Source organism: Urocampus carinirostris, chromosome 3 (assembly GCF_059441175.1).
Source record: "Urocampus carinirostris isolate Australia breed hairy pipefish chromosome 3, RoL_Ucar_1.0, whole genome shotgun sequence".
NCBI classification, from domain to species: Eukaryota; Metazoa; Chordata; class Actinopteri; order Syngnathiformes; family Syngnathidae; genus Urocampus; species Urocampus carinirostris.
In genome coordinates, this window is record NC_142351.1 from 56,741,189 (window position 1) to 56,767,401 (window position 26,213).

A 26,213-nucleotide genomic window follows, 5' to 3' on the forward strand; every position below is an offset into this window, starting at 1 on the left:
ATATACCATAAGGAAAAATACTACATTCATTTGCATCTTTTTTCTAAATTTTATTTTGTGTAGAAAATTCCTTAAAAGATATTTGAGAACATTACAATGTTTTTATCAGAGCTTTTCTCCTGAAAAAACAGATTTGACACACCCTCACCCTGACACTAACTCTCAAGGCCCCCAAGTAATTCGACAAGGGGACCCCTGCTTTGAAGCTACATTAACTCTGGGTTAAACCAAGTTAAAGTCAAAGTTAAAACCACTTCTACAGATGAGGTAAGCTCAATTTAAAGCAGAGTTAAAGCTTTAACTTTGACAGTACTATAAATAAATGTTTTCACTCGGTAGGGTTGAGAATCTACAAAATATGTCTAAATGATTGAGGTATTACGATTCGTATTTTTTTCACCTGAATTTGTAAGATATATGAAACAACAAATGGAATACGCTTATACACTTGCAAAATAAATACATTCATAAATAAATGAAAATGAATGGTCTACTTACAGCCGTGTCTGGGCAGATTTTCTTATCTGTCTTTAAAGCTGAATTCTTTTTAGGTGCGGCGATCACTGTTGGCGATGGTGACACCAGGTTGCTTTTTCCAGCAGTCCTGTAAAAATGATATCATTTACTTGAAATATTGTTTCTGGTTTAAAGACAGTAGGTCAATGATTGCTAATCAGATAGTTTAAAAAATTGGGCTGCACCGATTAGTCTATACTGTTGCCAAAAATAGTAAAAAAATAAAATAAAAAAAGCATTCACAGAAACATACAAAAATGGTGGCGTCACATCTACGACCACAGCACCAAAACCTTTAACATTTTGGAGCATTTTAGCCTGAATACAGCCAATAAAAAAACTACTTGCTGACCTTGTGTAGGATGGCAGTAGATGGGTGATGCACGGACATGTAAAGAGTACGTTGGACAGTTAAACGAAACGGCATCTGACTCGCATCGGTAAGACTCAAGTAACATTCTATGCGGTTTTGATGACAGGAATTGTAGATTTTATAAGCATATATATTCCCATGAAAAGAGAGCTGGAAGCGTCATGCCAGACTGTGCCTGACAAACGTATTTGAAATTAAATGCATGCAGTCCGAAGAACAAACATCAGTTGTTAAAACTGATTTCAAACTGTAGAGAAATGTTAAGTACGTTTGTTACAGACTTTGTGGTTGACCACCTAATGTACTTCACAAAACATGCACAGTAATTGTTATGTTTACTGTTCTACTGCTGCTAATGTGCTTCTTCTTGGTTTACAGGGATACAAACGTTTACCTGATTATAATTTATTTATGTATTGAAATAATGGACACAAGTTTATTTGTGTATTTATGTCTCTACTGACTGAGTACTGTGCCTAATTGGATTTGGTTAGTGCATTTCTATTTTTAGATTTGAATATTTACATAAATTTATTTATTTTCTGTAATGCACTCAAAAAAGGCAGCACGGCGGCCTGGGTGGTTTGCGTGCAGCCCCACGGTGTGAGGGTCCAGGGTTCAATTCCAGCTAATTGGCCAATCTAAATTGGTGTGAATGAGAGAGTGAGTGAGTTGTCTGTCTCTATGTGCCCTGCAGATGGCTGGCGACCAGTTTGGTGTGTCCCTGCCCATTGTCTGAAGATGGCTGGGATGGGCTCTAACACCCATGTGACCCTAGTGAGGATGGATGGATGGATTTTTTACAATTTTTGTACGACTCCGCAGTATTTTCAATGAAAACAAATATTTTTCATTGTGCCAATTTTTTCTTCGTCTTTAGTATAATTTGCCAGATAATTAAATCAAATTCATGCTTCAAAAAAGCATATGGTAATAATATCTATCCAATTATTCTGTTAATTGTTTCAAGAGTCAGTGTCTCGTCGACTAATAAAATAGTCATTAGTTGCAGCCCTCGGGAAAAAATGTCATTTCAGTCTCAGAACTGAACAAACAATTGTGTTCTGGATTTGTTTTTTGTCCTATCCCCATTCTCATCAGCTATGGCTGTTGTTTTTCAAGAGACCAAGCCATTTGTTAGAAGTATCCGATTTACTTGGTTGAGAGACAAGTCAATATAGCCGCAGTGACCAGTAATCAGTAATCAATTAGAGATAATTCCTTTGTATATTGCCTTGATTCACGCACCTGCCAAGAAGCTCCTTCACGAATTGGTCCTTGCCGATGAATGCTGTGGTGCACTGGATCTGACTGGCAATCTGGCCCATCTGATTGTTGCAGTGGTCCATGATGGAGCTCAGCTTGTTGCTCATCTCCAATTGATTTTGCGCCTCCGGACTGTCATTTTTCTTCTTGTCCTTCTTCTTGTCCAACTTTGTCTGTTTGCCTGAAAGCACGGATCCGATCCTCATCTCTTTTTTTTCCTCTTTTCCTTTGTAGAAGTCAGCTTTCTTTCCAGTCAGAGCCGGAAGTTTGCTTTTCCGGAAGCCGAACCAGTTAGCCAGCGAGGGACCGGTCTTTTGTTTGGCCTCACTAGCAGCAACCTTCTCTTGTTCTTGACATTTCTGCAGATTTTCTTCGATTCCCATCATCACCTTCTCTTCAATAGTACAGGCTGATGGACTGATTTTTTTGTGCTCCATCTCTGTGGATTTGTGTGGGGAGTCTGTCTGAGGTTGTACACCTGAGCTAAATTCTTCCACGTTTGTTTCTTGAACCACATTTTCTGAATTAAAAGGACAAGAAATCGGAGGCTGAAAGTGTGAGGGGACTTTTCCAGGCCTATGAATATTATTTATTTTATTTTTTTCACTTATTGGTGACGCGATAGTCTGCTCCTTCACTGTACCGGAAAATTCATCACAATTGGAGATTAATTTTGAGGTTCTATCATGAGGTACCATTTGATTAATGGGTCTTGTCCTGGGTGAATAGATTGGACTCTCTGCCAATCCAGCGCCTGAAACCTCCAAGGAACTCTGTCTCGAAAGAGAGTTCCCCCGCTCTGTGGAGTTGGTAATAATCTGAGTTCTGATTTTTCCTGAGCCCTCAGAGATATTTATGTTGGGTTTATCCATGTAATTCGTACTGAAACTCTGACTCCTGGCTTTGGCTCCATTCATCCCCAAGGCTGGCTTCGGTTGCGATTTGGTGGTAATAGATGTTGATCTTGAGAAAAGTTGACTGCTCCTTTTTCCTTTATTGGAGACATTACTGTCCTCTGGTGTCAACGTAGGATTTAACCTACAGTGGCCTTCACCCTTTTCCTCTGAAACAGACTCATTAGTTGGAGAATCAATACAACATATGGGCTGCAAACTATCACACTGACTGGATGTGTTTGTCACAGTCTTCTTGGAAACCAAGTTGATATGATCCTTCTCATGCTTATCAGGCAAGGCAGGCATATTCTTATGGCTGGGTGGAGGTTTTATAAATGGTTTGAAGCCTACTGACATGCGGCTCTTTTGACTTCTTTCTGATGATTTAGGAGAAGTCATGAGTGAGTTTGGCGGACTGACAACATGTTTTACGTTTTGTAGCTCTGTTTTAACTGCTGTTGGTTCCTGAAGTGAAAGGGATAAACTAACTCTGGGATTCTGCACAGACTGATGGTCGTTTTCATGATTCGACACTCCGTTACCAGCAATGGAGCTGTGGATAGAGGACCCTCTAATGGCACCATATGGAGGAGGGACATTCTTTGAGCTTTTAGGTGCCTGTTCGGTATCCCGGTCAAAACCTGACTTTGTAAGAGGGAGGTAGTCTTTTGAGGTGTTTTGCTGAGTCGTGCCTGCAATAAGTATTATGCCAGAGGACTTTTGAAGGTGCTGACTGGCTTTATCAACCAGTTTTTGAGGTGCAAGTGCAGTCCCATATCCGGCATCCATGTCAATATCTTTGTCTCTAATGGGTAATGTTGCCTGCATATTTGGTTGTAGAGTGGTGTGGTAACTTGGGGGAGGACCTCTCACAGTGGTTGGTGTGGGTGTTTGATCTACGATTACTTTATGTGCTTGAGGTGACCCCACATAATTTGGTTTGATCAGTAAGGAGGTGGTGCGACCAGGAGGGGGAGGTGGTGAAGGGGACCTGAGTTTGTTTTTTATGCTTTCACAGTGTTTGTCACGGGTTGGCTGTTCATAATTGTCGGCAAACTCCATGTGTCTCCTTGGAAGTCGAGGAGAACTGGGAGATGAGCCCTTTTTTATTTCAGACCGATTAGGAAGTTTTGAGGGCACACCTTTTGAGCTTTGAGAGCTCTTGATGAATCTGGACATTTTAGTTATTGGTGTTGGGGGTGTTTTCTGCTGAGTAGAAGTTCCTGAGGTACCACTGTTTGGCACGGTTGTTGTGCCCTTTGACAATCGTATTGGAGATGCAGAGGGTTTATTGCAACCACGTAGTTTTGAGGCAGCAGACGCAGGGCTGATCAAATCATTCAGAGGTGGCCCTGGATGTCCTCTATTACCTCCGCTACCAGGTGGTTTGATTAACTTCCTCTGTGGTGCAAGCTGTATCGAAAAGCGATCTTCAATGCCGGCCCTACTATTGTTTGTTTTGTTGGTCATAATTTGATCTTCAGAAGGCTTCTCTGAAGAATCAAGGACAGCGTAGTTTTCTTGATTCGCAGATTGTAGCTTTGCAGGCCTCTCTTGAGGGGTTAATTCATTGTATGTATCCACTGCTTTGTTAGCTGAATTACTAATTAGAAGGCCAGAACTTTTGACAAGCTTCTGGGGACTCAATTCTATTGGCTCCCCTTGAGCATCAAACACTGCCACGATACTCTCCTCTGAGAGATAATTATTTGCCCCTTTTGATGTTGGGAAGTTTTCTGGTCGCCCATCTGCCGACTGTGTTCGTACATGGTCCCTTTCAGAGCGCTTTGACATGAGTGGTTTGAAAGCACCTCGTGACAACTTGTCTGCTTGCTCTTTTTGCTGGGCTAAGGGAACCTGCAAATCCCCAGAATCAGTTGTAAGTTCTTCTAGATCGTCCATATCTCCAAAGCAGTTGGAGACTTCTTGTTTTGGAGGTGTTGCGTGTAGTACGGACACTCGTGTAAAAGCTGATGGCCGTCCACTTTCAGTGAGACAACTGCTGATGAAACTCCTGAGTTTCTCTGGACGCTCCGTCGAGTCAAAGTCAGTGGGGGGCTTTGTCTCTTCATGTGACAAGCTGTTGTCTTCCAAAATGCCACTATCTTGAATCGCTTCCCAGCTACAAAGAGTGTCAGAAATACTGTGGGAGAGCCGTTTGCATTGGAGCCAGCTGTCCTTGTTGGCCACATGGCCAGATTGCACAAGCTCATCATCTGCATCATCTGAATCATATACATTTTTTTTCCCTACAATAATTGATGCTTTTCCTACATGAGTGGCTTTAGACACACCTTTACTGCTACCTTTGATACCAAGTGAGTAAATTCCCTCATTGGAGTTCATACAATCTTTGTAGCCTGACTTAGAGATCCTGGGTGAAGACAATGACCTATGCTTCCTTCTCTGCAGTTTCCTTAGCCCTTTTAGGATGTTGGTCTCCTTGCGCCTGGTGGGCATCTGTTCCTCTAGCGGAATGCTGATGTTGCTTGGGGCAGATGAACCCAAATTTAACCTCATATCCCAGGTGAGAGATGACTGCTGAATGAGGAAATACAATTAAAATCTTTCATAAATATTTCACGGGAAAAAAAACGTATTCTTACCACTTTCCCGCAGGAGCGTCCATCGTTCCAGGTGTAGGAGCCGCTGGAAAGTTCGCTGCATGCACTTGACAACGACAGCTCACTGCTGCTACAGCTGCTGCGTTGGTACACTGATGTCGACGCTGTCAGGCTCAGCTGGCTCAGACATTTGGTGATGGGGGAGGATGACTTTCCACGTAACTGACTGTCCTGCAAGATATGCAAATGAAGAATTAATTTTGTGAGATTCTGAAAAGGGGTTAAAACATATTGTTGCTGTTCTAGGAAACGGGCGCATCGTACACTAGGTGAAAAATTAAGATTAGATAAGATTTGCCAAATCGTTTTCTTGCTGTAATACATCTTATACAAGGTAACCAATGCAGAATGGTGCCACGAACAGACCTTTTATTTTTATTTTTGGCAATCATTACAATCGATGGCTCTCTGGTAACATAACAAAGACATAGTCATCTTCGTGTTCAGTGATACCACCAACCATTTCTGCAAAGAGGGGGTAAGGGTCAGGCTTTTAGGCTGTAGTGGCTGTATTTTAATATCACGTAACGATTTCTTCAGGATCTTCAGTGCACAGTTACAACAACACTACCCAAAAAGAAATAGAAGACTCCCACTTAGCTTACAGTCGAAGGAGATTCTGTGTTTCTGGAGAGCAAGAAAGCTTTGCTTCTTTCGGGCTCCTGAAGCAACTCAACCGCAGACAGATCCATGATCCGTGACTGGAGTTTCTGGAATTCAAAAGTTGCAAATACCTGACATCAGAGGTGCTAGAATTTTTTGCCAAAAGTGTACAGCACACAGCACAAACTGCACATTAACAACGAAAACATTTGAAATATATTTATGGTATGTTGAGATATTCATCCATTATCTGCACCGTTCATCCTCAGTAGGGTCCCGGGGGTGCCGGAGCCCATCCGAGCTATCTTCGGGCAGTGGGCAGGGGACACCCTGAACCGGCTGACAGCAGGTCGCAGGGCAGACAGAGACAGACAACTCACACGCTCAGTCACATCTATGGACAATTTGGACCGGGCAATTGACCTGACAGGCATGTTTTTGGGATGTGGGAGGGAACCGGAGTGCCCGGAGGAAACCCACGAAAGGACAGGGGGAACATGCAAACTCAAAACAGGAAAGTTCGATCTCATGACCTCAGAATTGTGTCGCACATGCACTAACCACTGCGCCGCCGTGCTGCCCTATGCTGATATAATTGCTTGAAAATGGTCAGTAAGATCTTCGTAATGGTTGGATTCCAACCCACAGATATTTTACAGCATCAGTTGGAATAAAACATAAGTGAACAGGAAATAATTGCATCAGGGACTAAGGGACCTCTTTTAATATTTCCCCCAATTCATTTGCTTGAGAGGGAAGAAGAGAAAAAGCAAATACAGCTCCATGTATTAATCTTACAGTTTAATGAGTCTGGCTTTTCCTTTGCCCAAACGAACTTCATTTGAGCTTCCTGCTGGAAAGCCTAAAACAGTATGCTTCTATTTCCATGTTGTCGAAAAAATGTCATCGTATTGTTAGTTATTTTAAGCGTTTATATGACCAGCTACCGCTAAGAGTAAACAAATTAATCAATTTGTAGTTTGAGTTAAGCCATGAATATATCGTAAATAAAATCCACATAACATGAAATGAAATGAAATGATCTGCATTTATATAGCGCTTTTCAAGTCAAGACTTCCCAAAGCTCTTTATAGTGCGCTTCACATTTCCCAATAGCGGCCGTGCAACTAACCTGCATATTTGGGGTATTAGGGGTTCAGTGTCTTACCCAAGGACACTTCGACATGTAACACGGAGAAGCCGGGATTCGAACTGCGATCTCTTGATCCCAAGACAAGCGCTCTACCTCCTGAGCCACTGCCGCCCCAACAAGTAGCAGAAGCTAGATCACAAACCAGGATTCCCACTGCATACGTTCTCAATTATATTTTTTGGTTTCTTAGAATTGAAATGCAATTCACACAATTGTCATTTTCTAAACAGGTTTACTATATAACTTTGACACTCTTTATTTGGAAAAATCTTTTGATATCAGAGTCCAAGTGACGCAGCCTTCTAGATACATGAGATGAGACGTCTGATCTTATCAAGAAGTGTAGAATTTCCCCTCCTCAGCATCCTCATCAAGCATTCAGTCAATAGTGTCGCCGGGTCAAGGAGAAGGGGGCCGAAAATACGAATGGAATGGATGGCACGTCCAAATGCCTCCTCTTCTCACTTCGCTTTTAAGGTTCACGGCCAGAGTTCTTAGTTTAATGTACTGTGAAACATGCTGTTTTTTAAGTGTAAACAGTGTACTGTACATAAATTGGTAATAACGAGCTGCTGACAACAGTTGTCTCACTTGTTATTGATATCAGGACCATAAATGTGGGAAAGATAGAAAAACACGCACTCAGCACATAGTACTCATCTGCATGACATGATAGCTCAGACAGATAAAATTTAGAAATTACAATAAAGAACGTACTCTCATGCACTCGTGTTCTGGTTTTGGAATCAGCGAAAAGACGGTTATATCACATAGAAATATATAGTAGTACTATTGATCTTTTTTTATGTGTTTTAGTTTCATCTTTGCGTGATTAGCAAGCAGGAGATGCTGCAATGGGGTCACGCTTTGTCCTTGAGCTCCTAAAGTAGTGCAGCGTTTGTCCCAAGTAATGGGACACTTAATTGCCAATTGCCTGCCATATTCGATAAGCAGATCAGGCTGGATTGGGGTAGCTGCAGACACACGCAGCATCATTTCTTTCTCAGCGCAATCATGATAGTTTTATACCTTATTCCAAATACCGGTCAGATGTTTGTGGCTATCCTACACAAATAAACAGAGGTTGAAAGTGCAGGGATTGCAGTGGCGCCGCCATTTTCATCGTGGCATTTTATCAGGAAAATGCAAGATGCCCGTGGGAAAAGAAGGAATGTTTTAATTACAGATAAGCAAAAGCTTCAGACTTGGACTGCAAATAGCACGCATTTAGATCGCCAAACACTCCAATGTCAACCTAAAGGGAGGAAAATAATCCCTTATAATAATTACAATTGCTCTCAACCCAATGATCTAATTGCAGTAGCGTTTGTGTAATATAAATTAAACAGCCCAATCTTTCCATCTCAGCGGGAAGCTAATTTTTCACTAGAAAATAAAAACACAGTTGTTTAATGCTAAATTAAGGACGACATAATCAAACCTAGAATCAATTTGTATGTGAGCCCTGAACAACAGTAATTTCACATTCAGTCAACAGAAAGCAGGCGGCTACACGGCTGCCGTGAGATGGATACAGACAAGAAAATTGTGTTCTTTGATTGATGGATGCGTGAATGCTAAGGTGCTGTTGCTAAACCAGAATAACAAAGGAAGAATAGGTTTTAGCATTTGTAAATGTTTTATCGTGACATTCTTTGGATTTTGTTTTTCTCTTTTAAGTCTTTTTCATTTTATTATTTGTTTATCCTGGACTGCCACACCTAATCTCATAGTAAATAATGTTCACTACGTTGTTATCTGTGATAATAAAGACGATTCTATTTCAAATTTTAATCTCCAGCCACCTAACTACATTTCTCTGTCCATGACCTTGTCTTTTAACATATTAAAAGAGACTTAAAAATGAACAAATGAAAATGCCCTCATTATTAAACTTGTTTGTTGATGTTACAAATTAACATTTCTACAAAGCCTGATTTCTAGTACTATATTTTCCGGACTATAAGGCGGCCCTGATAGGCACACCCAATTACAAGGCGTATCTTCAAAGTTTTTCGTTTGTTAAAGCTTTTTCCATATATGAGGCGCATTGGACTAGAAGGCACGTGAATTTAAAATAAAAGTAAGAGTGAGGTTTGTATTAAAACAAAACAAAAAAACATCAGAAAATAAATATTTCAGAGAACATAAATGTTAGGATATCCCTGTTTGTCGAAGCATTTAGTTGTAATAATGCAATTACAATTGTATTCACCCTATTTCCGGTCTATAAGAATCATAAGGTTCACTTTTTGAATTTCTGGCAAACATGGGGTCTTTAGGTGCACCTTTGTCCGGAAAACACTTTATTTATTTATAGCAAACAGTATTTATAGTACTATGTATGGAATTGTTTTAAAAAAGGGTGTTATGTGCTTAACTTGGAACAAAAAATGTGAATAGTTTTTAAACAGACTGCATGCTCAATAAACATGCGTTGTAAAAAGTCTATTGATAAACTAGTAATTCTTCCACTGACAGATACTTGTCGTCTTTTTGTGTATAATTTTTCTTGATTTAAATATCAAGAATTCTTTAAAGTAAAATATGAAACATTTTTTATTTGACTTAAAGTGACAGTCTGTATTGTTTAGCACATTCTAGAGGTAAAATTAACAATGTTGATTTAAGAACAAAAAACACATGTAGTGTCATATTTTTAAGGAACTGTATGCAATTTTAAACGTTTTACTCGTTGCCACCATTTCTTGGCTTGTGTCATCATTGCAGCCTCTGTCAGCTCGTTCCTGATGCGCTTGCAAGTACGTGCCTTTCTTAGATACGCTAAAATAAACTGTTATGTTTTTTCATCTTTAATGAGGTTTGGGTTGATGTTTGAACTCTACTTGAGAGGGACTTTTCTTACTTTCACCATTTTCAAGCTACACTAACAAATAAAAACAAAAAAAAACCCCGCAGGAACGAGCGTGACGTCACTCTCCAGAATCCCCCACACACACCTCCCATTCCTTCTACCAAATGTGTTCCACCCTGAAGAGCTTTGCTAAAAGTAAGATAAAAGCAAATAGGCACCGTAAGAGTTCTTTGAACTCATTTGGGCATTGTTAACACATACTTAATCTGGAAATGTTTAATTCTTTTGAGAACACCTCAAGCGTTACACTGGACCTTTGAAATGCTCGTAGGTTGAGAAATTTGGACTTATTTTACTTAACATGTGGCTCACCAATGGGGAGCTTATATGATTAACTGCTATCTTGCTGCTAAGAGTACCCCAAAACCCCAAACTTTGCGAAAGCCTGGGAAAAAAAGTGCTTTTCGGTCACTTTGAGTCTCCATAGTTAATATTCTTTCTTCTGCTTTTTAAAAGTCATTTTTGGTTGCACAGCATTATACAACGACATTTAGGGGACAAAAATTACACACTTTTCCTTTGAAAAAAATGATGAGGAATTCATTAAAGAAAAATCATGAAAACATGATTAAAACTATCTGCATTTGGAACAAAAATGACACATAACTGATAGAAAATGTCCAAGGCAATGTTTATAATTAAATGTGATTTCTCGCCATACCCACTGGCACAAGAAATCTATAATCTCCGGACTATTTTGTCGCCCAAACATCTTCCAATGTGTGAAAATTGCTTCCGCGATAAACCGGAATGTAGGTCCCCTCAGTGACATCATTACAGTACTTTCCACTTAAAGCCTTTGACACGTTTTAGATTGACAACACACCCACTACAATTTGGTTTGACTAAAACGGTCTTCTCCTGTCTCCTCCTCTCTCCCCCTGGCAGTAGGGCTCACTGATAGCTTCATTTCCAACTCGCCGGTTCTGCCTTCTTATCTCCCCTGGCTCTCCGTTTATGCCTGTTCACCCACTCTCTTCTATTTAGCTCATTTTTTTCCAGCACTGACAATCCTCTCTTATTTTTTTTTAGCAGCCTGTTGTTTTCATATTGACAGCACTGAGCCCTGTGGCCCCGGTGCTGACCTTCCGCACCTGCAATATTATACCATCACTAACAACAGATGGGTGGCTCCGTCTCATTTCTTCCCTTTCTGCCCGGCGTTTTGCAGTAAAGTGCTTGTGTTCAGGTGGACCTGCAATGATCTGAGGCGATTTCCAGCCAATCTAAACCCCGCATCCCTTTAGACGGCAGAGCAAAGTGCAAAGTCATTTACTTTGCAGGCTCACTGAGAAACCCAGGATATGAAGATAAAGCAATCAGGACTTTGCAAACCCTTTTTTTAAAATGAAATTCTCTTCATTATCACTTGTGCCCCAGGAGCCTTTTTAAGAACAAATCAAGTGGAAAATAACTTCAGTTCCTAAAGAGTTCTTTGCCGTTTGGGTGACGTGACTTACCTGGAGGAGCAGCTCTGAGGTGGGCTTGATACGCTGTTGGAAGAGAATCCCCAGCGTCCGATTCTGCTGTTCCAGATCAAAAACTCGAGTGCGCAGCTTTAGACATTCTTCTCTCAGGTCCTGGGGGCAACACAAAGCCAGAAAAAGACACAATGTGAATGTAAATTTTACAACAATGGTGAGAAAATGGCAAATAGACAAACCTTCTGAGTGACAAGCGCCTGCACAACTTGATTGGCGACCTTGAAAGGGGCACAAACGCAAGGTCTTTGTAAAAAGGACATTTCATGGAAGGTTGAATTTTTGTATATTTATAAATAGATTCAACAAAGTTAAACAAAAATATCTACCGTAACAGCAACCTCACCAACACTTTATGTGTTAGACTATTTTTTTTCTAAAGCATTTTCATTACACCACATTTTCATATTTCAACAAAAAACAGATCTTGCCTCGAAATTAGTATTTTATTGTGAGATTAAGTCTTTGTGTGTGAATAAACCACTCCAACGATCGCATTAGATTTCCATTCTGGGAATAGTCAGATGTGAATAAACCACTCCAACAATCAAATTAGATTTCCATTTTGGGAATAGTTAGTCACTTCCGGTTTTAAACAAGCCCAAGTTGTTGCTTTGATTAACGTTCCAAAGAGGGATTGTGTTTTAAGTGGTAAAATAGAGTGCGCGATGAAATCTATTTCTTTTTAATGTCGAAAGGTTGGCATGTATGTAATAGGACGTTTTAGAACAATAAGGCTGATTCACATGAAATACTGCCGCAATATGTTTAAATGCACTGAATAAGCGGTTCACCTTAAAATTAGTGTCACTGGCAAATTCCAATACATCCAAAAACCACCAGAAATGGAGGCTGTTTTCCAGCAATGCATTTTATTTAAATGTATGTGTGCGTCGTTTAAAGTGTCCCTAAAAAGTTTGAAATTGAATATTTTCTCCATTAAGTATGTGTTTACAATGCCTGACTGAGGTCAAAGAGCCTTTATCTATACAATTTTTCATAGCACCTATTTGCTTTTATCTTACTTATATCATTGTGTTGCCGCAACTCAACGCATAAGGAAAAGAGCCGGGTGGAGGGGGATGGTGGAGAGTGATTTCACATGCGTGCTGGTTCATTTTATTTGTTCGAGGATGAAAATGGTGAAAGTAAGAAAAAGACTGTTTTAAATACAATCAAAATGCCAACACGAACTCCTAAAAAGATTTTTAAAAAATGTTTATTTGAACGCTTTAAAGATGGACACGTATGTGCACACAGGTAGCTTGGCAAGGGCTGCAATGATGACTTCAGCCAGAAGATGGCATCAGCAAGTAGAATATTTTTGGACTTATGGACACCACTTTTTAAAAAAGCAAGCCTTGTGGTATCCCCCAGTGTTTTGCTTATTAGTGCATATTATACCCCCTAACTGAAAATGTTCTCAGACAATTTTGTATCTTATTGTGAAAAGTGTTTAGACAGTCACGAGGACAGGAACAAGATAAGCTCTAACGTATTCCCATGAGCCCTTTTTTTCCTTTCTTTTTGTATCCAATTGTACTGTATTGGAACGTTGTTGATTTTGAATTCATTGTAACCCTTGTATGTGGATGAACAAAGAAAATTAATCAAATGTCAATCAAAATCCACTCAAAACGGCTGTGTTTAGCAAGTGTTCTGTTGGGAACCTTGATGAGTGGTGTTAAATGGAAGTTACGTGAGTTGTTCTGTAATTTCAAAATATTCATTATAACAAGTACTTTGAAATGTATACAATGTACAACATTCATATGTCTCGTGTGTTTAAAGGGACATGCTGTATTATTTAGTGCCTCCTAAAATCAAGATTGATTTGAATAAGAAGGAAAAATCCATTAACTATCATATAAATGTACATTTTTAAATAAGAGGTCGGGAAATTTGAGTCTCAAAGGGCTGCACAGATTATTGCAAACCACAGACTATTATTACTTCATCCCCTGATCCAAAACCTACATGAGGGCAAAGAAAAACTCAAAAACCTCAACATGAGGAAAATGAAGAAACCTTGAGAAGGGACGACACATGAGTTAATCCCCCTTCCAGGATGACCAGGTTGCAATGGATATTGTAATAACAATTAATGCACAAATATAGATTGCCTCTGCCTACCTCTCGACCTCATCGAAAGGGACCTGACGTGATTGTCCACCATCTTGCTGCTAATGGTACCCCCCAAAACCAAAACCTCGCAAAAAGCTGAACAAGAAAATAAGAAAAAAATGATGCTGTCCGGTCACTTTGAGTTTAGGTAGTTTGTATCCTTGCTTGTGCTTTGTAGCACTTGTTTTTGCTTCCACTACACAATGCAGCAACATCTAGTGCTCAACTATTACACAGTGCCCCATTACGTTTTTATTTGCACCTACTAACTGATGAGCAAAATTGAAATAGAATTTGTATTGTCATTGTTAATCGTCAGGGCTTTTGTCCCTAATGTTTTTCAGGTGATTGAGTTAGTATAAATTGGAAACTCTTTAAAACAGGGATGTCCAAACATTTCCAAAAGCAGATTTGGGTAAGCTGAAAATATGTTAGGGCCCACAATTCAGGCCGGCATTTTTGAACAGTCTTTAATAATTTCATCTTTTGTGAAAAGTTTTCAGTGCTTGGCGATCTGCATTGCGCCCTCGTAGATCGGCTTTGTAGCTTTTTCATTTGACTCGCAGGGTCTCGTGAAACCGTTTCTTCACAATTTGATAGCGTTCGTTTCCAGTTAGCTTTTTGTAGTCAGCATGTTTTGTCGGGCTGTGCCTCTTGCTATTCTATTCCTTAAGAAAGCCACAGTCTCTTGATTTAAGCAGATGCAGTTGTATAACTTTCAGTGAAAAATACTCCAATTTCCACTTGTCCTTAAACTGGCAACCCGTACAGTCAACTTTTTTTTTGTCAGAAATTGGGTTATAATTTTCACAAAAAGTTAAAGACAAGGTGGGGGTTTTTGTAGAGGGTTATTGTTCTGTATTCTTTATCAATTATCCATTATCTGTCAAATCACAATACACTGCAAATCCAAGAGGCTGAGACACTTGTTCCCAGCCAAGAGGCTGAGTCAAGGTCCTAGCCACAGGGCCAAGGAGCGATCATTGCGAATGCACCGATCCCGGAGGTACTGCAATACCGGGCCAATGCGTTGAGTAGTCAGAGCAAGCTCTTATTTCTGACCTAAGCGACACATTCCGACAGAGTTTGAATCCCAAGGTGGCCAAAGGGCTGCTGCCCTCACCTGGTGAAGTGGTAATTTATTTATTTTTTTGGGGTACAAATTTGTTTTATACTGCGGTCCACATTGCTGATGGGCCACATATTATTAATTTTATGACAAAGGGTCAGTAAAGAATTATCACGGGACGTAACTGGCCCCCGGGCCGGAAATTGGCCGTGGACGCTTAAAATACCTCAAATTAAACTTCCGATTATGGTGTAAAGACATCAGAACAGAAGCAAAGTGTGAGTAGCGTAAGTGTTGTTGTGTCTGGCTGACGGTTTTCTTCTGACTAAAGTGTCATCAGGAAAGCGGCTCGCATTACTCCTTATCGATCCCTCATTAAGTTGAGGTTGGCTCGGGAGTATTCTTGCTTATTGAAACAGGAAAGGTGGGAGTGAAAACGGCCAAATGAGCCTCTGTATCCGATAACGCTTGGCTCTTGTTTGAGTAACTCAAGTGTTTGCTCTCACGCTTAACAGGCCCTTGTAAACAATAATCTGCTTTAATCACCCACTTTCAACTTCAATCCCATTGACCCTCCTGCAGATCTTGATGCTGACACCTTGCAGCCCGTCTTTTTCCTTGAATCGTGCACTTTTACTCACTGGGATCCCAAAGACTTCGTTCACATCAACCCGTCTAGTGAAACTCAGACTAATACTCGGGAAAATATATAAAAAAAATAAACCCATTGCAAAATTACAGTAATTGCTTAGTATTAAAGCCTAGCAACATTCAAGTCTATGCGCAGCCATGTGTGACAGAAAGATAATGCTCATTTATTTAGCTGACAAATACAATTCTCAAATACCTGAAACCGGTGAAAAATGTCAAGTAAATATAAAATTAATAATAATATTCTATTTCATTCTATTCTATTCTATTCTATTCTATTCTATTCTAACCAGAAAGGAGCAAGAGTAGAATAATCGAAGTTGAGAATTTTATTTTTTATTTTTGAAAGACTTGTTTTGCTAAAAGCAAGTATTACACACTGTTCTTTTAGTGGAACGTAGGCAAAAATGATACGAAAAAAAACATAATAAAGTTTGGATTGCCACCATAGACCAAAGAAGCAACTCACCTCATCCAAGCAGCGTTCGTACTGCTCCCTCTGGCTTTCGTTCTCCAGCGCCAAGACAGAGTTCCTCTCCTAGAAACAGCGAACGTCAGAGTTTCCACTGTCAACATGATGCAACGAAAACAATAGCATAGAAGGTGGATGCAACGATCACACTTGACTTTAGAAAGGTCAACACGGCGTCGGGATGGCCAATAAAACCCGCTGAGCTACCACAGAGGAAAAGGTCAAGGGGATGCAAGACACGATGCTGAACTTTGGGGTTCACATCTAATAACAATATATCCTTCTTCTGCAGGGGGACCAGTCACAGCGCTATTGATCTCAAGGGGTTTCTAATTTGTCAGAGGCCGGCAGCGTGTTTGGAGCTGTCAGGCAACCTGAAGCCGCTCACCCTCTGCCCTTTCTGAAGAACTCGCTATTCCTCATTGGAACACGAAAGACGTAATTATAGCCTTCAACGTTCTGGGGGAAGAAGGTAAATCAAATCTTCTAAACAAAAGAGATGGATGAAAATGTAACGAATAACATGTAATTCTTTCTTGGAATGCTTCAACTCCGATCCCCACCAACCCTTAATCCTTCAAGCAGGTCCCAGAGATAAATCCAGAACATCACCATAGTAACTGCCCTCAAAATCGCATTATACTTACAACTTTTCTTGCTCAATGTTCTATTTTTGCTCATTTGAAATCTTTATGCACCGAATAAAGTGACTGGATCAGTACTTTCACCTGTTGCTAAGCAATGACATACAACTATGCATGCATTATCAACACCGTCTTGGTATTCACGGCTAATATAAATGTATCATACTGTATTTAGTACTTACAGATTCTCCATTTGCTTGATGCTGCTGTCAAGCCTCAACTCTTTTGTCACGAATCAAACACTAGGTTGATACATCAAAACATTGGAAACTAAAATATGTAATCAATTTGTGCAATACATTATTTATTCTAATAAATAGTGTAAGGAAATAAATCCTAATTCAACAAAAACACAAAATTTTTGCCTTTATTTTTATGCTTCAAACACCTATGACATAAATATAGGCATAGACAATATCAAAAAATCAGAAAATTAAAATAAGGATGATAAGTGTTGTAATCTGAGACAAGGGAAGTGTTAAGTATTATTACCTGACTAACCATAACTCCGCTGCCCATATTATCACCAAAACCCTCCTCGCCATCACATCACCCATTTCCTTCAGCAACTCCACTGGCTCCCGTCCAACCAACGAATCACCTTCAAAATCCTACAAGGCCACCCATAACCTTGCCTCTCCCTACCTCTCGACCTCTTTCACATTGCCACCCCATCCAGCACCCTCAGATTTTCCTCCTTCCTTCATCTCACTGTCCCCGCTGCCTGTCTCGGCTCAACAGGGAGCAGAGCCTTCAGCCGCTCTGAGCCCCAGCTCTGGAACTCATTACCGCCCGACCCCCCGGAATTCCGCCATCCTGTCCACCTGCCTCACATACTACCCCTTTTTTTAACTCTACTTTGTTCTCAAAGCAGGGTCTGTTGGTGTGACAGTTTGCCTGTAAACTGTAGTTAAAATTTTGTGCTATATATTCTGGACCGAACCATCCTATCAGTACTGCGTCAGGTTCACAAGTCCGGCAATCGCCTTCGCATGAGACGTCACATGCTTGTTTTCCGCTAACCTCCAGATGATTCCGGCAAAATATAATCTAGAGTAAAACAGTGGGTAGTGTCCTCAATAAAGAATGCAATAAACGTACCAGATTTTTTTTTCAATCATAATTTGACAGTACATATAAAACTGTTTATAAAGCACAGTACTTTTACTTGTTAAACAAATGCTTGCACCCTGTAATAAGGGTTTGTTCTTTGGATTCAATGTATAAAATAAATGTATTTATTAAATAAAGAAATAGTTTTTACTTTTATAAATATTTATTTACTTTTACTTTCGTAGCCCTTTGAGACTCTATCGTGGGTCCTTTTGGGAATGCAGCCCCTGCACAAATTAAGGGATTTCTGCATATTAAAATTAAGATGATATATTTATTTAATATAATTTGTTACCATAGGGTTAAGAATTGTATTTTTTCACCAAAGAGGTGCAGCTCTAAAAATAATCAGTGGCTAGGCAAGTGATGTATCGCATCTGCCTTTCTCCAGAAAGCGGGACATTCATCACATGGTGGAGCATGCCGGGATGAAATGGCACCAAGTCTGTGATAAAGGCATTTCAAGTGTAATGTTGAGGCAATGTTCTCCATCAAATTTGAAGGATGAGCAACGGGGAAATGATCTTCCGCTAAATAATCATCCGTGGCATTGTGCGTCGGGTAAACTCAAAGACGTGGGCCTTAAGCTTGTTGACAATCGAGCGTGGAAGATGGAAAGTGTTGAGGGTGGGGAATTGGGGGGAGAACTGCAGATTGAGAAGTTACCTCGAGGGTCTTTAGGCGTTCTAATAGGAGCTTGGTTCTGTCATCGTTATCGTCTGTTTGGTTTTCGTCTGTAAGCGGCCGCATCCCCCGCTCAGGTTCTGTTTGAGTCGTCGGCAGGGGGCTGGTATCTTCTGGGCAATCATGCCGCTTTTGCAATTCCTCTGAGAATTTCTCCTGAGGCACAAACAAAGAGGGCAGGTTAGAGGAGGTAGAGTGAAGATGGGGATCGAGGGAGGAGGCTGGGTAGTCTGTGCATTGGCAAGAAAAAGCAACGGCAGATGGGCTGAGAACAAAAAAAAGAAGGATGGCGAGCTTTTGTAGGGAGGGAGGAGGAAGTTGGAGAAAAAGGCAGAAATCACAGGAGGAAGTGAAATCCAAGATGAAAGCGTCGAGAAAGAGGAGAGCGGATCAAATGGGCAGATGGGCCGACGGGGAGGCCGCTTTAACTAAACATCCCATAATCCCTAATCATGTTTATCTTGTTTTCCAAATTGTAGCCGCGACCTTCGTGGCGCACCCGTTTGGCCTTCTTTGCGTTTCTCCGCCAGCTATCTTTGGAGAAGAAGTAGGGCTACCGAGCATCCCATAATTAACCAGTACTAGTAGTAATAAGCCTCTAATTAGGAGCTTCCTGCCTGGCTTGGAACCGCACTATGAAAATAGGGTGGGGAGTGTGCCTGATTTGCAAAATCTCGCCCAGAGTTGTCCTTCATTTATAATTGGAGCCTCATAGGTGCTAGCAGTTTTCCCAGCATTGGGTTTCAGACAAACCTCAACCTCCCAGGATCATTTTGCTGTGTCTGGATTGATATCGCCGCCCCAGCTTCTTTGATGTTAGAGTCTGGCATAATATATTAATGGAAATCCATAAAACTGTAATATTGTAATAGAAAGATGATGATTTCACAACAGCTTTGTGGCCTTTTAGGGTTATAGATGCTTTTTAGCCGGTCGTTATAAAGAAAATTTTGCTCATACCATTTTTATGCATTGTTTTTTACGCACAAACTCAAACTTTGGGTGAGCTTTATACCCGAGGTTTGATGGTAGAATATTTCCGTATTTGAGCAATGATTGATCAGTCACAAATACCGCCAACTAAATTTGCTCAGCATTGGTTGTGACGAGAATCAAACCCGGATCGTAGCGGTAAGGGTACTAATTCCTAACCACTGAACCACAAGGGATGTAGTTGACATGTGAGAAGGCATTTGATTTCATCACATCACTTTATGTTACTTACGGTGCTATGTTGTACCACACTGTAATGGAGCATTATGGGAAAGAGTTCAGCTCAAACAACCTTGTGCAACATGGTGCCATACGTAAAAATAGTGTGATAATGAAATAGAATCTAATGCCTTTTCCCATGTCATCCAGTTCCCATGTGGTTTAGTGATTACACAGTGGATTTATTACTATTATTACTATTATTATTATTGTTGTTGTTATTATTGTTATACTTGCTTGCATTACTGATGTTAATATTGGGCCAGGGCATGGAAATAATGTCAGACAATGAACCAATCCATGGTACAGAAAAGGTTGCCAACCGTTGTTTTATAGCTCAAATGGTGGTCGGAACCCAAAAGTGGGTAGCAGATCAATTTTCAGTGGGTCACGGGCCTTTGCCTTGGCAAAATAATGCTAAGAAGAAGAAAAATACCCAGGGTGAATTACATTCCTTAACAGTAGATGGCGATTAAGCCCTGCTCAATCTCTTCTTTCTGTTCAGTCGACGTCTTTGAAAGGGACCACATCTCATTTCAATGTGATTTTTTTAGGGTCATTTTCTTTTTCTGTCCATAATGATGGGTCCCAAGAATGTTAGTAATAAGGGGAGGGAAAAAAACTGTAACAACAACAATTGAGCCGAAGAAGGAAAATGGTGTACAGGTGTTGGCTATTGAAGCACTGCTGGAAGATATAGAAATGGTTTAGCCTTTTACCAGTATAATCGACTTTGTTGAACTACAAATTTAAATTAGGCTTATTTGCGAGTATACATATGGTACTAGGTTTTGCTGGTCATTTTGTTTGTTTGGAAAAAAGGTGAAAGATTCTACTATCTCTTTCATTGTATGAATTTGAGAATTTGATTTTTTTCTTTGATTTTGGTAACAGCTCGTCATCAGAGTGGAATGGTGGGTTCTGAAGTCAGACCGGTTGAGAACCAATGCTTTGAAGTAAATATGTCAAAGTCAAGCCCCAGGGGCCAGATGTGGCCCATGAGAAGGTTTTCTACTGCCTCTGAGAATATCTTGATACATTATTGTATTATACACTAGGAATCTTTCTGTATTTTTCCACAGTACGAAACCGCCTCAAGAAGAAAGTGTTGTTTATGGTTTACAGCTGTTTGCACTTTATTGGATTTCAGTCCGATTCTATTTAAGTTGAGAGAATGAAAGAACATTTCTTTCATTACTTTTCTTTCTTTTATGACGTCATATATTGGATTTTTCATTACTATGGTGTAGAGAGAACTTGGGCTCATTTTAAGTCATTTTCATTAAGTAAATTTGTCTTTATTGTATGTTGTTGTTTTCTGTTTTTGACAAATGGACGAAAAAAAAACATTTTAAAACAAGTATTAACATTACTGCTGAGTACCAACATGTAGATGAGAAATAATATTCATCTCATCTCATCTCATCATCCGTACCGCTTATCCTCATTAGGGTCGCGGGGGGGCTGGAGCCCATCCCAGCCATCTCCGGGCAATGGGCAGGGGACACCCTGAACTGGTTGCCAGCCAATTGCAGGGCACACAGGGACAGACAACTCATTCGCTCATTCACACCTAGGGACAATTTGGACCGGCCAATCCACCTGAAATGCATGTCTTTGGAATGTGGGAGGAAACCGGAGTGCCCGGAGGAAACCCACGCAAGCACGGGGAGAACATACAAACTCCGCACAGGAAGTCTGGAGCTGGATTTGAACCCACGACAGGTTCCCATGACATGAACTGTGCCGCACAAGCGCTAACCACTGCGCCGCCGTGCTGCCCGAGAAATAATATTATTATATATAATTTAATAATCCATTACTACTCAATTACAAAATTGAGCGCCTGATTATTTTAATAATCAATGACCTAACTTGGGATCCTAAATTCTCCAAATTCACAGAATTTGCAGTTCTCAAACAAAAATATCCACCAATTATTTTACCGGTCTACAGTATGAGGCTGATGATCAAAATAAAAGATAATGTTATAGAGGTTCAGGACACGGTTTGGGAAATGTATTTTCTATTATATTGTTCAGCCACTAAGTGTGTGTGTTTTATTTATAAACAAGTTACTACTTTGGGGGTCTCATACTGTCATGATTACTGATTCGGGGCACCTGCGGCTGCCCCCGTGGCGCCAACAGCCCTGGTCGCTGATTGGCTCCTTGCCACTTTTTGAACCCCCCTGTTACCGGCGTCCGATCATTGCGAACCTTCAGCTCCCGCTAAGGCAAGCCTTCCGAAACTGACTCCCTGTTTTTGACTCCCGTACGTTTCCCGCCTTCTGTTTCCGTTTGATCACGTCTCTGCTCCTGCGCCCCGATAACCTGACCTGCTTTTCCCTCTTCGAGACCGCTATCGCTCGCCAGAGAAATGCCACTTACACGTCACGAGCGACCTGCTCCCCACAATCAACGATCACTGTATCGTGGGTGCCAGCTTACGTCTCTTTTCAAATAAAACTAAGAAACTAACGCAATTGGGTTCCCGTCTCCGTTCCTGGTTCCTGACACATAAGATATTTTGAAATATATATGCCCATTCACAATGTTGCATATAACGCCATTATAAATAACATTGTTATGTAACGGCGTAATTTTTGATCAGTAACAGGCTAAACTAACTAAATACTTTTTTTCGCCGATACAACACGGTTATCGTTACTGACGGTCAAAAGCGGTGCGTTACTTTGGTTGCAAAACACTGATGCTGTTTTCATCAGCACGGTTTGCTCTCCTCCGAGTTCGATACGTTTTTTGTGATCATGTCACAATTACAAATACTTTATAGGTAAATAGCATTTGAAAATACAGTGTACACTAATGCGGGAAAAAAAGAGGCGAATAGGGGCAACCGACTCGAGTCATTCGTGAATGAAACGGATGTATGAGGTGGGTGGAAGTGGCTCCGTGAAGTCTCTTGGAAGTGGTAGCCGGCTAACCACCACTCGAAAGGTCCCTTTAAGACGCTGTTTTTCTCTTGTGATTGATTAATGCATTTATTTCAAGGATTCTGTGCTGTTGACCTTAAATTTGTTGAGTATGAAAAAATTTGAATTTGTTTATTTTATTTTTCCTTGTAGTTTTATAATATTTTAATTTAAGTTTAATTTAAGTTTTCAGTTTCCATGTTTAAGTGTTAATATTACTTTATTTTTTCACTTTTTAAGTCATCCTATAATATATGATAGATGGAAATATATAGATTAAACAACTAAAACAACTTGGAGAGCCATTTAGGAGCCAAAGCTGAAAAAGACAGTTCTCTAAAAAGAGTCGGAATTCCCATCCCTACAACGGACCATTCGAGCTAGATTGAATTTATTAAACTCACTTTATATTGTTTACGGCTGATTGTTATTTTATTTTATTATTAACTGTCTATATTTGTTGCACTTTGAATGTAGGCTAAATCTGTTGCTAGTGAGGTGTCAAAAAGATTACAAGGCTTTATAACACAACTACTACCTGTTTGTTATATTCTATTCAACAGACTCGAATACTGCTCAGATAATTTTAAATTCTTTGAGATACAACTTCTTTTTAAAGTAACGGAAACAGCTACTTTCCCTGGTAACTAGTTACTTTTACTATATGTAACTCAGAAACAAACTTAGTTACTTTTTGGAAGAAGTAGTGAGTAACTATAACTAATTACTTTTTTCAAGTAACGTTCCTAACACTGCCCATTTCCTGAAATCATATGGGGCTTAGGAGTTACAAAATTAATTTATGTTGTCTAGAATTTTGACAAAGGAAAATTACCAAAAGAATGTTGATGAGATTATTTGATTTATTACCAAATTAATAGGCCAATGCATTGAACAACAAATTGCTTGTTATAATAAGGACAAGAGGTTATTCAGTTGGTTATTTTTGATTTAATATTACTTATTTATATACTACTACCCTCAAATTATTATTTGAAACTCTGCTATTGTATCCTGTTGAAAAATTTCCTTGCACCACCAGGATCATCCTGGATGGTACTTTAATGTTTTGTGCCTTTTGACATTTTCCAAGGACAATAAATTCCATTCTATTGTAGCGACCCTACTGTGTCCATGCATCCTTAGTTTGCACTTTTCCTCCAACTTTATTGAATTTCTCCCAAGCATATAAGGTTCTCAATCTTATAGCACAAAGTCTTAAAAGTGCGTTTGAGACAATCCACTATAGCGTTTTGCTTGTGCACTCATCAGGCGTTGTAATAGCGTCCGCAGAGACAGGGGCAGGGGGGCATCGTCCCTTGCGCTGGCCTTTCAAGTTATTGAGTTTGTCTGCTGAATGCACAGAAAGCGGCCATGCCGTTCAGTTATTCAGCTATTGGGAATCGCCTAATAGCCCGCCATGTTTGCTCGTGTCCACAAAGTCCACAGTGGGCTTATCACAGGAGCAAAGTGACCTTTGGCAAAACTGAAGACGTTTAATACGTTCTTCATTTCTGGTTTTGCTTCTCAGCCTCATTTTGATCATGGTAAATTATTTACTACAAAGCGTTACTTTTTTTTCTGCATTTTGAACACTGCAGCCTACAATACAATGCAGCTTATTCTATTTTTGTTCTTTTTTCGTTAGGTGGATGGTTGTGGTGACTTCGGATGCACGCCGGGCTTCTCCCGCGGATCTCCCGAGCTGTGGTGCCCGTCAGTGTCCTGCTTGAACGCGGTAACAAGGCACAAAGTATCACGTTGTGCCGCGATTATGAAACCCATTTGCGAAATGTGTCCGCAATTCTCAATCTTTATAAAGTAGCGCAGCAGTCAATATTACTGTAAAAATTGGACTATAATCCCTAACTTTTTTCCCAAGCTTTCAACCCTGCGGCTTATGCAACGATGCAGCCAATTATGCCAGGGGCGCCCAGGCGATAAATATACTAGTGAGACACGTGGAATATATGCGTCGAGGAAAACGCAAGTTCAATGCAACTTCGAGCTTTGTGCGAAAAAGAAAAATCAGCGCAAACAGACTCTCATCATGGAAAAGTGGTAAATCGAAAGGGGAGCGTCAACTACCATATTGGAAATAATTTTAGAGGCATGTTTATTTACAAATGGAAATAATGTGCAATGTCCAGCGAAGCAAACATGTTTAAGGCGGATTCCTATTTATCTATCGGCATTATTGTGTGTTTTGAAAATAATGTTTTATGGATTGTCCTTGATGTAACGAAGCTATTTTGTGGGACATTCAAGAAGTTGAAGACGGCCCATGTGACATAGTGGTGAGTTAGGCCGGCTTTATAGTTTTCGGGTATCTTGATTCAAACTGATCGTGTTGTAATGAGTATACAGTATTTTGAAACGGTCATCATATCTTGAATCCCAAGGGTTTAAGGTTTCCGATGATATGTGGCATGACAAATTTCAGTAACAGATAACATTGTAAAGACATATATTTATTCATCAAAAGTCCAGCGGCCCACCGGCGGGCCGTCATAACATTAAGGTGTTGGGTTAACGTATAATATTAAAACTTTAAAAATTTCTGTGCACAAATTTTCTTTGCAAATGTTTCATGTTTCAATGTCGGCTTATAGTCAGGTGCGGCTTATGTATGTTTTAAATGTTTTTTCCTTTAAAATGTACTGTGTGCGGCTTATAGTCAAGTGCGCCATAGAGTCCGGATTTTCTCATCTCTCATCTCATTAGCTACACCGCTTATCCCCAGTAGGGTCGCGGGGGTGCTGGAGCCCATCCCAGCAATCATCGGGAAGTGGGCAGGGGACACCCTGAACTGGTTGCCAGCCAATCGCAGGGCACACAGGGACAGACAACTCGCTCGCTCATTCACACCTAGGGACAATTTGGACCGGCCAATTCACCTGAAATGCATGTTTTTGGAACGTGGGAGGAAACCGGAGTGCCCGGAGGAAACCAACGCAAGCACGGGGAGAACATACAAACTCTGCACAGGAAGTCTGGAGCTGGATTTGAACCCACGCAGGAGGTTCCCAAGACATGAACTGTGCCGCACACGCGCTAACCACTGTGCCACCGTGCTGCCCAGTCCGAATTTTACCGTAATTAAATTTATATACGCAGGAGCGCGACAATAACATTCTCAAAACAAAACCCAAAGTACTATATTGACTAAAAAACCCAGAAGCCTGCTCAATCACACCAGCCTGTTCACCTGCTGAGCTATGCGACTGATCTTAAGCTCCCCCATCACTTGCGCACATGACAAAGTGATACAGAGGAGACCAACTATTGCTACTACTAAATAAAATACATTCTGACACTAGTTTCTAACTAAGGAGGGGTTCCCGATAATTACTGGGCTGACAGTTATCGGACTGATAACAGCTCAATATGACATTAGATTTTTGGGAAAAATATACCTGACAATTTGTCAATTGCGCCCCCACTAAAATATTCAATCAGCTGGCTTTACTTGTTAAAAGTATTCCAAGCATTTAATTATGATGGTACATGGATTTTTGTTTT

The 26,213-nt window shown here is 40.3% G+C and overlaps 1 protein-coding gene across 2 annotated transcripts in view; it reads right to left on the reverse strand.

Annotated features, from left to right (window-relative positions):
* Positions 1-26,213, reverse strand: part of LOC148370206 (nck-associated protein 5-like) — a 131,337-nt gene that overhangs the window by 20,275 nt on the left and 84,849 nt on the right. For both annotated transcript variants that reach the window (XM_088332604.1, XM_088332605.1), the window contains 8 exons: positions 18,527-18,700; positions 16,101-16,169; positions 11,970-12,008; positions 11,767-11,886; positions 6,281-6,385; positions 5,658-5,846; positions 2,138-5,592; positions 499-604 (listed from right to left, as the gene is read on the reverse strand). In XM_088332604.1, coding sequence (XP_088188730.1) covers positions 499-604; positions 2,138-5,592; positions 5,658-5,846; positions 6,281-6,385; positions 11,767-11,886; positions 11,970-12,008; positions 16,101-16,169; positions 18,527-18,700 — 4,257 coding nt within the window. The remainder of the gene's footprint in view (positions 1-498; positions 605-2,137; positions 5,593-5,657; positions 5,847-6,280; positions 6,386-11,766; positions 11,887-11,969; positions 12,009-16,100; positions 16,170-18,526; positions 18,701-26,213) is intronic.